The 13,266-nt window shown below is 48.7% G+C and overlaps 1 protein-coding gene across 4 annotated transcripts in view; it reads right to left on the reverse strand.

Annotated features, from left to right (window-relative positions):
• Nucleotides 1–13,266, reverse strand: part of LOC143294712 (peroxiredoxin prdx-2-like) — a 45,300-nt gene that overhangs the window by 14,896 nt on the left and 17,138 nt on the right. The window contains exons 1-2 of one of the 4 annotated variants that reach the window (XM_076606127.1): nt 12,378–12,674; nt 3,111–3,244 (exon numbers count right to left, since the gene is read on the reverse strand). In XM_076606127.1, the coding sequence (XP_076462242.1) occupies nt 3,111–3,244; nt 12,378–12,605 (362 nt within the window). In that variant the 5' untranslated portion in view covers nt 12,606–12,674. Of the gene's footprint in view, nt 1–3,110; nt 3,248–12,377; nt 12,675–13,266 lie in introns of those variants that run through there. The other 3 variants (XM_076606126.1, XM_076606128.1, XM_076606129.1) reach the window with 3 other exon arrangements.

Raw genomic sequence — 13,266 nt, forward strand, 5'->3', positions numbered from 1 at the left:
TTTACTTAGTCATTCATTTACATTTTTACTAAATTCTCTGACTGTATTGCGTTTGCCTTGGACCAACTCCCCATAGAATACTGCTTTCGGCATGCGAGTGTCAGGCATCCGGGTGATGTGACCTGCCTAGCGAAGTTGTTTTAGCATGAGCATTGACTCGATGCTTTGCAGTTGAGCTCTTTCTAGGACTTCTATGTTCGTTATGTAGTCCTTCCACTTGATGCCCATGATAGACCGAAGGCATCTCTGATGGAACTGCTCCAGCCGCTTTGTTTGTTTCCGGTACAGCACCCATGCCTCTGATCCATACAGCAGTGTTGACAGTACAGCACCCATGCCTCTGATCCATACAGCAGTGTTGACAGTACAGCACCCATGCCTCTGATCCATATAGCAGTGTTGACAGTACAGCACCCATGCCTCTGATCCATTTAGCAGTGTTGACAGTACAGCACCCATGCCTCTGATCCATATAGCAGTGTTGACAGTACAGCACCCATGCCTCTGATCCATACAGCAGTGTTGACAGTACAGCACACATGCCTCTGATCCATACAGCAGTGTTGACAGTACAGCACCCATGCCTCTGATCCATACAGCAGTGTTGACAGTACAGCACCCATGCCTCTGATCCATACAGCAGTGTTGACAGTACAGCACCCATGCCTCTGATCCATACTGCAGTGTTGACAGTACAGCACCCATGCCTCTGATCCATACAGCAGTGTTGACAGTACAGCACCCATGCCTCTGATCCATACAGCAGTGTTGACAGTACAGCACCCATGCCTCTGATCCATATAGCAGTGTTGACAGTACAGCACACATGCCTCTGATCCATATAGCAGTGTTGACAGTACAGCACCCATGCCTCTGATCCATATAGCAGTGTTGACAGTACAGCACCCATGCCTCTGATCCATACAGCAGTGTTGACAGTACAGCACCCATGCCTCTGATCCATATAGCAGTGTTGACAGTACAGCACCCATGCCTCTGATCCATACAGCAGTGTTGACAGTACAGCACCCATGCCTCTGATCCATACAGCAGTGTTGACAGTACAGCACCCATGCCTCTGATCCATATAGCAGTGTTGACAGTACAGCACCCATGCCTCTGATCCATATAGCAGTGTTGACAGTACAGCACCCATGCCTCTGATCCATACAGCAGTGTTGACAGTACAGCACCCATGCCTCTGATCCATACAGCAGTGTTGACAGTACAGCACCCATGCCTCTGATCCATACAGCAGTGTTGACAGTACAGCACCCATGCCTCTGATCCATACAGCAGTGTTGACAGTACAGCACCCATGCCTCTGATCCATATAGCAGTGTTGACAGTACAGCACACATGCCTCTGATCCATACAGCAGTGTTGACAGTACAGCACCTATGCCTCTGATCCATATAGCAGTGTTGACAGTACAGCAGCTCGGTAGACTTGCATCTTTGTGGAGAGTCGCAAGGAGTGGTTTTTCCATACTCTTTTCTGGAGGCGGCCAAATGCACTGCTTGCCTTTGAGAGGAGGTTGTCCACATCTTTGGTCACTGTAGCATCGTTCGATATGGAACTGCTCCAGCCGCTTTGTTTGTTTCCGGTACAGCACCCATGCCTCTGATCCATACAGCAGTGTTGACAGTACAGCACCCATGCCTCTGATCCATATAGCAGTGTTGACAGTACAGCACCCATGCCTCTGATCCATATAGCAGTGTTGACAGTACAGCACCCATGCCTCTGATCCATACAGCAGTGTTGACAGTACAGCACCCATGCCTCTGATCCATACAGCAGTGTTGACAGTACAGCACCCATGCCTCTGATCCATATAGCAGTGTTGACAGTACAGCACACATGCCTCTGATCCATACAGCAGTGTTGACAGTACAGCACACATGCCTCTGATCCATATAGCAGTGTTGACAGTACAGCAGCTCGGCAGACTTGCATCTTTGTGGAGAGTTGCAAGGAGTGGTTTTTCCATACTCCTTTTTTGAGGCGGCCAAATGCACTGCTTGCCTTTGAGAGGCGGTTGTCCACATCTTTGGTCACTGTAGCGTCGTTCGATATGACGCTGCCCAGGTAGGTGAATTAATAATAATAATAATGGTACTTATATAGCGCTGAATCTTGTGCATAGACAAATCTAAGCGCTTTCGCACCAGTCATTCTCACGCACGCATAACTCCCAAACTGGAGAAACTAAAGACAAGGAAGAGGCAGGGAAGGGAGGCTATTTTGGGAAGAGGTGGGTTTTAAGGCCAGACTTGAAAGAGCTGACTGCGGAGACTTGACGAAGCGAAAGAGGAAGTTCATTCCAATTGCAAGGTCCAGAGACAGAGAAAGAACGGCGGCCAACAGTCGAGAGTTTGAATCTGGGTATGCTCTACCGTGTTAAGGTAGACTCAGCCACAACCTCACAACAGACACAGCCAGTACACAAGCACTAACAGAGCCACAACCCCACGACAGACAGACACAGTCAGTACACAAGCACTAACAGAGCCACAACCCCACGACAGACAGACTCAGTCAGTACACAAGCACTAACAGAGCCACAACCCCACGACAGACAGACACAGTCAGTACACAAGCACTAACAGAGCCACAACCCCACGACAGACAGACTCAGTCAGTACACAAGCACTAACAGAGCCACAACCCCACGACAGACAGACACAGTCAGTACACAAGCACTAACAGAACCACAACCCCACGACAGACAGACTCAGTCAGTACACAAGCACTAACAGAGCCACAACTCCACGACAGACAGACACAGTCAGTACACAAGCACTAACAGAACCACAACCCCACGACAGACAGACTCAGTCAGTACACAAGCACTAACAGAACCACAACCCCACGACAGACAGACTCAGTCAGTACACAAGCACTAACAGAGCCACAACCCCACGACAGACAGACTCAGTCAGTACACAAGCACTAACAGAGCCACAACCCCACGACAGACAGACTCAGTCAGTACACAAGCACTAACAGAGCCACAACCCCACGACAGACAGACTCAGTCAGTACACAAGCACTAACAGAGCCACAACCCCACGACAGACAGACTCAGTCAGTACACAAGCACTCACAAATCCAGAGGGTAGAAGAACAGCACCACATATTTCCCCCGGTAGTCGGTCAGCTTGACCGTCTTGAACTCTCCGTTGACCACAGCCTGGACGCTGAACTCTGGCGCCGGTTTCTGTAGAGCCAGCTGTGCCATCTTCTGCACACACACACAGACACACACAGACACAGACACACACAGACACAGACACAGACACACGCACACACGCACACAGTGAGAAATAATTCATAACAGAGGGGTTGCCTGGTGGTAATACGCCCCCAAACGAAGCGCGAGAATTTGAGCGCACTGCTTCAAATCCCACACTCATCAGCATTATCTCCCACTGACCCACCCCTCCACTACACCTGGAGTGGTGGTCTGAATGCTAGTCATTCGGATGTGATGATAAACCCAGGTCCCCTGTGTAGCATGCACTTAATGCACTAAAAAGAACCCATGGCAAAAAAAAAAAAAAGAAAAAGAAAAGAAAAGAAAAAAAAAGAGGTTGTCCCTGGCAAGACTATGTAGAAAAATTCATTTTGACAAAGAAACGCAATTGCAAGAAAAAAAAAAAAAAAAAAAAAAAAAAAAAAAATATATATATATATATATATAGTGGCCTTGCAACTGCAGTAACTTGCTCTCCCTGCGAGGAGCAGGCCAGATTTTCATAGAGAAATCTGTTGTGACAAACAGTAACACGTACAATACAATACAATACAATACACACGAACTAGTAAAACAATTCTTCTTTTTGCTGTATCCTTTTTTTTTCCAATCTAAACATATTACACACAAAAAGATGGGCAGATTTCAGTTTCAGTTTCAGTAGCTCAAGGAGGCGTCACTGCGTTCGGACTAATCCATATATGCTACACCACATCTGCCAAGCAGATGCCTGACCAGCAGCGTAACCCAACGCGCTTAGTCAGGCCTTGAGAAGAAATAAAATAAAATAAAATAATAAATAAATAAATAAATAAATAAATAAGTACATACATAAAAAAGAACTACTACTACTAATACTAATATGTATAAGGCGCAAAAACGTGATGAAGTAAACTATAAGCGTACAAAATAATAATAATAATAATAATAATAATAATAAAATAACTAACTAAATAATAATAATTTTTTTTATGCCGAAGACTGAGGTGAGTGTGAGGAGAGGGGGTGAGGGGGTGAGGGCACTAGATGCACATGTTTAATCATTTCTGAATTGTGCAGAACTATTACTAACACTGTAAATGTGTAATTGGTACTGTGTTGACCCCCGAAAACAGAGCATGGCTGCCTACATGGCGGGGTTCAAATGGTCATACACGTAAAAGCCCACTCGTGTACATATGAGAGTGAACGTGGGAGTTGCAGCCCACGAACGAAGAAAAAGAAGAAGAAGAAGTACTGTGTTGCAAAACCTTAACTCACTCAGTACGGCTATTCCTCTCTTCTCCTCTACACAGACCCCTCGGATGTCCAGTGGGTGTCTGAATGACCCAACCTTTGGCTTCCGTCGTCAGAATTGTGGTTTTCTTTGTCAACATTTACCTCTTCAGTATAAGAACCTTCCGCTTGCAATATTTTGATGATGGTAATTGGGGTGAAACGCTGTTAACGTCGTCTCTTTCGCCGTTCGTATGGAGAGAGTTAACTGACCAAAAAAAGGTAAGTTTGGAAAAAAAAAAAAAAAAAAAAAGTAACGCGTCTGCATGCCTTTTATCATTTTGCTACAATTAATGTATACAAACCTGTTTCTGTAATGGGCACCTAGATTATCATTTTACAGTATCATAAATCAATACAAACTTGGCGGAACAGCACAATCCAACAACAATGATTTGCACAGTACCAACAGTCATGTGTATTATTCATTATTGCGCTGTTCTGCGAAGGTTATTCAGTATTGGGATGTCTTGGAATGATCTGACCATTAACTAACCGATATTGACTATATGCTTGCTTGTATTATTGTATTACTTTTTCTTCTTTTTTTTTTCTCTTTTTTTGGTCACAACAGATTTCTCTGTGTGAAATTTGGGCTGCTCTCCCCAGGGAGAGCGCGTCGCTACACTGACCTGGGGGAACATAGGCCTGGGGACTTAGACCTGGGGGAACATAGGCCTGGGGACAGACCTATGGGAACATAGTCCTGGAGACAGACCTGGGGGAACATAGGCCTGGGGACAGACCTAGGGGAACATAGGCCTGGGGACAGACCTAGGGGAACATAGGCCTGAGGACAGGCCTGGGGGAACATAGGCCTGGGGACTTAGACCTGAGGGAAATAAGTTCTAGGGACTTAGACTTGGGGGAACATAGGCCTGGGGACAGACCTAGGGGAACATAGTCCTGGAGACAGACCTGGGGGAACATAGTCCTGGGGACAGACCTTGGGGAACATAGTCCTGGGGACTTAGACCTTGGGGAACACAGTCCTGGGGACAGACCTGGTGGAACATAGTCCTGGGGACAGACCTGGTGGAACATAGGCCTGGGGACTTAGACCTGGGGGAACATAGGCCTGGGGACTTAGACCTGGGGGAACATAGTCTTGGGGACAGACCTGGTGGAACATAGGCCTGGGGACAGACCTAGGGGAACATAGGCCTGGGGACTTAAACCTGGGAGAACTAAGTCCTGTGTACTTAGACCTGGGGGAACATAGTCTTGGGGACAGACCTGGGGGAACATAGTCCTGGGGACAGACCTTGGGGAACATAGGCCTGGGGACTTAGACCTGGGAGAACATAGGCCTGGGGACAGACCTGGTGGAACATAGGCCTGGCGACAGACCTAGGGGAACATAGTCCTGGGGACAGACCTGGTGGAACATAGTCCTGGGGACAGACCTTGGGGAACATAGGCCTGGGGACAGACCTGGTGGAACATAGTCCTGGGGACAGACCTGGTGGAACATAGTCTTTGGGACAGACCTTGGGGAACATAGTCCTGGGGACAGACCTGGGGGAACATAGTCCTGGGGACAGACCTAGGGGAACATAGTCCTGGGGACAGACCTGGGGGAACATAGTCCTGGGGACAGACCTGGTGGATCATAGTCTTTGGGACAGACCTTGGGGAACATAGGCCTGTGGACTTAGACCTCGGGGAACATAGTCCTGGGGACAGACCTGGGGGAACATAGGCCTGGGGAAAGACCTGGGGGAACATAGGCCTGGGGACTTAGACCTGGGGGAACATAGTCCTGGGGACAGACCTAGGGGAACATAGTCCTGGGGACAGACCTAGGGGAACACAGTCCTGGGGACAGACCTGGGGGAACATAGGCCTGGGGACTTAGACCTGGGGGAACATAGGCCTGGGGACTTAGACCTGGGGGAACTAAGTCCTGGGGACAGACCTAGGGGAACATAGGCCTGGGGACTTAGACCTGGGGGAACATAGTCTTGGGGACAGACCTAGGGGAACATAGGCCTGGGGACTTAGACCTGGGGGAACTAAGTCCTGGGGACAGACCTAGGGGAACATAGGCCTGGGGACTTAGACCTGGGGGAACATAGTCTTGGGGACAGACCTTGGGGAACATAGGCCTGGGGACAGACCTGGGGGAACATGGGCCTGGGGACTTAGACCTGGGGGAACATGGGCCTGGGGACATAGACCTGGGGGAACATAGTCTTGGGGACAGACCTTGGGGAACATAGGCCTGGGGACAGACCTGGGGGAACATAGGCCAGGGGACTTAGACCTGGGGGAACATGGGCCTGGGGACAGATCTGGGGGAACATAGGCCTGGGGACTTAGACCTGGGGGAACATAGGCCAGGGGACTTAGACCTGGGGGAACATAGGCCTGGGGACTTAGACCTGGGGGAACATATACCAGGGTACTTAGACTTGGGGGAACATAGGCCAGGGTACTCAGACTTGGGGGAACATAGGCCAGGGGACTTAGACCTGGGGGATCATAGGCCTGGGGACAGACCTGGGGGAACATAGACCTGGGGACAGACCTGGGGGAACACAGACCTGGGGACTTACACCTGGGGGAACTAAGTCCTGGGGGAAAATAAGCCTGAAGACTTAACCTGGGGAACCATTGCCCTGGGAGAACTAAGACATGCTCCCGTGCACATCATCGACGGTGAAAGTAAACAGTTGAAAACATTTTTTAATCTCATTGATTTAAAAAATGTGTATTTCTGCCTGCTTCCATAGGAAACGTTTTATGTGGCAGTCAACATAATATAGCTTGAACTAGTTCAAAGTATAATGCTCAGCCCCATTGGCTGCCTTTTTTGAAGTCACCGAACTTACTGGTTGACTTATTTTCACTTTGTTCTCTTTTGGGGGAGGAGTACGAGGGGGGCGGGTGTGTGTGTGTGTGTGTGTGTGTGTGTGTGTGTGTGTGTGTGTGTGGAGGGGGGGGGTGTTGGGGGGGCGCATGCGAATGCAAGGAAAGTAGTGGTGACGTGAGGTATGGGTGGGTGTGAGAAAGAAGGGGATGGATTTTTGTTAAAAATAAAAAAAAAATCGCGATAGACGTCACGAAAGAGCGAACACGGTTCGCCTCAATGCACAACTGTCGCTTCGACGTCAATTTTCGTCATTTCGCTTGGTCCCTCTCTTTCCACGACATTTTCCCTGTCTGGGGCTCTTTCCACGTTGCTTGGCATCAAATGGCACAAAATGTATATTGTTATCAATGACACTAAAAAGAAAGTAACAGCCGGGTTGCTCGCATTTTGGAACGTGAGCGGCCATGTAACGAACGACAACTCTGTGATTAATCATTATTATCCACTTCACAGAGTGAGACTTTGTTTTTCATGACGTCGAAAGAGTCTTCTTCTTCTCCTCCTCAAGAGTCGAAGTGAAGAGTCGTAATTTCAGTTTCAGTTTATCAAGAAGGCGTCACTGCGTTCTGACAAATCCAAAAACTACACGACATCCGCTAGGCAGACACATGACAGCAACATAACCCAACGCGCTTAATTTAACTCTCTCCATACGAACGGCGAAAGAGACGACGTTAACAGCGTTTCACCCCAATAACTATCATCAAAATATTGCAAGCGGAAGGCTCTTATACTGAAGAGGTGAATGTTGACAAAGAATGCCACAATTCTGATGACGGAAGCGAAAGGTTGGGTCATTCAGACACCCACTGGACATCTGAGGGGTCTGTGTAGAGGAGAAGAGAGGACTGGCCGTACTGAGTGAGTTAAGACAGACCTTGAGTACACGCATGTATATGTTTCAGTTCCTACCTGAATGGATTTTTTTTCCCTTAAGAATTTCGCCAGAGGATAACACTTTTGTTGTCATAGGCTCTTTTTCAGTGAAAACCTTTCATTGAATAAAAAAAGTAAGCCGGGCTTTATTATTCCATTATGTAAGACAGACCAGCTACATATCTCATTTTTGTAGCCTAAAAACAATAGCAGAATGCGCGGGGAATCAGCTGGAGGAAGAAACTGCGAGAACAGGGACGACCGCAGCATTCATAGCGGGTGGCTGTCAAAAGTTTCTTGCCAGCTGTACTGTTTTCCAAGGGGGGAGGGGGTTGGGGGACGGGGGGGTGGTTGTTGTCAACTGAGTCCGTTGCGACGACGGACGATCATGCTCTGGCCCCTGCGACGTATCTATCCTGATCCTGACCCTGATCCTGATCCAGTGCACAAAGTGCGTGCTGCACACAGGACCTCAGTTTATTGTCAGTCTCATCCAGAGTCCGCGGCGGCGGCGGCGGCGAATGACTATAATTATACAGACGCTCAAGTTTGATTTTCCTGTCAAACATGGGAGAACTGTAAGGGCCGCGCCGCCGGCGAGAGCGGCAAGATTCGAACCCACACCCTCAGTCACCGGCGGACAACTGATGAATTGGCAGATGAGCGGCGTCTTATCCGTGCCACGACAAGACTGAAATACTAGAAAATTATGAATATTTCGGACCGGACTTTTGACAGATTTCCGCAATACTAACCAACCCACCATGCAGTTTATGGACACTCTGGCAAACTGAAGTCTTCTTAGGATTGCACGAACTGATATAGGAACAGAAAAACAAAACTGACTGTAAATAACACAACAACAACATCAACAACAAGCGAGAAGGAGAGGCAGAAAGAGAGAGAGAGAGAGACAGAGAGGGAGGGAGAGACAGAGAGGGAGAGAGAGACAGAGAGGGAGAGAGAGACAGAGAGAGAGGGGGAGAGAAAGGGAGACAGAGAGAGAGAGAGAGACAGAGAGGGAGGGAGAGACAGAGAGGGAGAGAGAGACAGAGAGAGAGAGGGAGAGAGAGAGAGAGAGAGAGGGAGAGAGAGAGAGAGAGAGAGAGAGAGAGAGAGAGAGAGAGAGAGAGCTGATGTGGTCAAGTCGAAACTCTACCTTTTCATCTGACGAGCAGAGAGACCGCGCCAGAGAACGGACAGAGACAGTTGTCACAGACTCAGAGACAGAGAAGGACAGACAGACACAGACACAGACAGAGAAGGACAGACAGACACAGACAGAGACAGAGAAGGACAGACAGACACAGACAGAGAGACAGAGAAGGACAGACAGACACAGACACAGACAGAGAAGGACAGACAGACAGACACAGACAGAGAAGGACAGACAGACACAGACACAGAAGGACAGACAGTCACAGACACAGACAGAGAAGGACAGACAGACACAGACAGAGACAGAGTAGGACAGACAGACACAGACAGAGACAGAGTAGGACAGACAGACACAGACAGAGAGACAGAGAAGGACAGACAGACACAGACAGAGACAGAGTAGGACAGACAGACACAGACAGAGAGACAGAGAAGGACAGACAGACACAGACAGAGAGACAGAGAAGGACAGACAGACACAGACAGAGACAGAGAAGGACAGACAGACACAGACAGAGAGACAGAGAAGGACAGACAGACACAGACAGAGAGACAGAGAAGGACAGACAGACACAGACAGAGACAGAGAAGGACAGACAGACACAGACAGAGAGACAGAGAAGGACAGACAGTCACAGACACAGACAGAGAAGGACAGACAGACACAGACAGAGAGACAGAGAAGGACAGACAGACACAGAGACAGAGAAGGACAGACAGACACAGACAGAGAGACAGAGAAGGACAGACAGTCACAGACAGAGAGACAGAGAAGGACAGACAGTCACAGACAGAGAGACAGAGAAGGACAGACAGACACAGACAGAGACAGAGAAGGACAGACAGTCACAGACACAGAGAGACAGAGAAGGACAGACAGACACAGACACAGAGAGACAGAGAAGGACAGACAGACACAGACAGAGACAGAGAAGGACAGACAGACAGACGGAGGACAGACAGTCACAGACAGAACAGACAGAGAAGGACAGACAGACACAGACAGAGAGACAGAGAAGGACAGACAGTCACAGACAGAGAGACAGAGAAGGACAGACAGACACAGACAGAGACAGAAAAGGACAGACAGACACAGAGACAGAGAAGGACAGACAGACACAGAGAGACAGAGAAGGACAGACAGACAGAGACAGAGAGAGAAGGACAGACAGAGAGACAGAGAAGGACAGACAGACACAGACAGAGACACAGACAGAGAAGGACAGACAGACACAGACAGAGAGACAGAGAAGGACAGACAGAACAGACAGAGACACAGAGAAGGACAGACAGACACAGACAGAGAAGGACGGACAGACACAGACAGAGAAGGACGGACAGAACAGACAGAGAAGGACGGACAGACACAGACAGAGAAGGACGGACAGACACAGACAGAGACAGAGAAGGACGGACAGACACAGACAGAGACAGAGAAGGACGGACAGACACAGACAGAGACAGAGAAGGACAGACAGTCACAGACAGAGACACAGAGAAGGACAGACAGGCACAGACAGAGAGACAGAGAAGGACAGACAGTCACAGAGACACAGAGAAGGACGGACAGACACAGACAGAGAAGGACGGACAGACACAGACAGAGACATAGAGAAGGACAGACAGGCACAGACAGAGACACAGAGAAGGACAGACAGTCACAGACAGAGACACAGAGAAGGACAGACAGTCACAGACAGAGACATAGAGAAGGACAGACAGGCACAGACAGAGACACAGAGAAGGACAGACAGTCACAGACAGAGACAGAGAAGGACAGACAGTCACAGACAGAGACATAGAGAAGGACAGACAGGCACAGACAGAGACACAGAGAAGGACAGACAGTCACAGACAGAGACACAGAGAAGGACAGACAGGCACAGACAGAGAGACAGTGAAGGACAGACAGTCACAGTCACAGAGACAGAGAAGGACAGACAGACACAGAGACAGAGAAGGACAGACAGCACAGACAGAGACAGAGAAGGACAGACAGACACAGACACAGACAGAGAAGGACAGACAGACACAGACAGAGAAGGACAGACAGACACAGACACAGAGACAGAAAAGGACAGACACAGACACAGAGACAGGGAAGGACAGACAGACACAGTCACAGAGACAGAGAAGGACAGACACAGACACAGAGACAGAGAAGGACAGACAGTCACAGTCACAGAGACAGAGAAGGACAGACAGACACAGAGACAGAGAAGGACAGACACAGACAGAGACAGAGAAGGACGGACAGACACAGACAGAGACAGGGAAGGACAGTCAGACACAGACAGAAGAGACAGGACAGACAGTCACAGACACAGAGACAGGGAAGGACAGACAGACACAGACACAGAAGGACGGACAAACACAGACACAGACACAGAAGGACGGACAGACACAGACACAGACACAGAAGGACGGACAGACACAGACACAGACACAGAAGGACTGACAGACAGAAGAGACACTTTATTGGGGAAAAAAAACACCAAAAAAAACAACCCATGACCAAACTGCTGCAGCGAAAATTGAACCTTCGCCGTACGTACACGTGCATTGCGAGAAAGAAAGTTCGATATCTGCATTCTCATTTCAATCATTTATACTGAACGATCAAAACTTGTGGCTCATTCATTTTCACTTCACGGATTTCAAAACTTTGTAAAATGAACTGACGATTCGTTCACACACACACACACACACACACACACACACACACACATACACACACACACTGTGTAGTTTCGACCACAAAAATAATTAAATAATTAATCAAACGAAAAAAAAAACAACAAAGACACAAATAATCAAACCAAAAATATGAATAAATAAATAAACACACAAACAAACAAGCAAACAAACAAACAAATAAATAAATAAATACAAACATTAACAACAACAAAATAAAAACCGCCCTTCACAGCGTACCGCCTGGAAACCAGCAGAGGAAGAGACCAACAACCCGTCTCGCTGTTCGCGCAGCTGTGCCTGGGGCGTTTCTGACGACGACGACAACGACGACCGTTGCTGCCGCGGCTGCTGTTGTTGTTGCTGTTGTTGCTGCTGCTGCAGCGACAGATGCTGGTCTAAACGTTGCTGCAAACGTTCTAAGCGTAGCTCGTGCTCTCTCAGCTTACTTAGCTGACCAGAATCCATGTCAGAGGGTAGAAATGAATCGCATGTGCGGGAAAGGCACAGAGAGACTGGTGTATGTAATCGTGTGTACCCGGCGAACGGAAAGTGGGACGTTAGTTTTTACCCGACTTGGAGAGAGTTGGGGACGGGGGGGGCGGGGGGGGGGGGTAGGAGGGGGAGTAGGAGGAAGGAAGGAGGTCGAGATAGGGGGTAGGGGGTAAAAGGGGGGGGGGGGGGGGGGGGGCGGAAGAGGATTTAGAAAAGACGCCGGGTGATTGTGACTTTAAAGTGACCCCAGTGTTGACAGTTCGGCGATGGATGAGGTGTGTGTGTGTGTGTGTGTGTGTGTGTGTGTATGCGTGTGTTGTATACTGACATATACACATATATGGTGTGTGTGTGTGTGTGTGTGTGTGTGTGTGTGTGTGTGTGTGTGTGTGTGTGTGTGTGTGTGTGAGTGTGGTGTGGTGTGTGTGTATGTGTGTGCGTGTATGCGTGTGTAGTATACGGCTTACGGGTGTGTGTGTGTGTGTGTGTGTGTGTGTGTGTGTGTGTGTGCGTGTATGCGTGTGTAGTATATGACTGACGGTGTGTGTGTGTGTGTGTGTGTGTGTGTGTGTGTGTTTGTGCGTGTATGCGTGTGTAGTATATGGCTGACGGGTGTGTGTGTGTGTGTGTGTGT

The sequence above is a fragment of the Babylonia areolata genome, chromosome 20, assembly GCF_041734735.1.
Source record: "Babylonia areolata isolate BAREFJ2019XMU chromosome 20, ASM4173473v1, whole genome shotgun sequence".
In the NCBI taxonomy this organism is placed as follows: domain Eukaryota; kingdom Metazoa; phylum Mollusca; class Gastropoda; order Neogastropoda; family Buccinidae; genus Babylonia; species Babylonia areolata.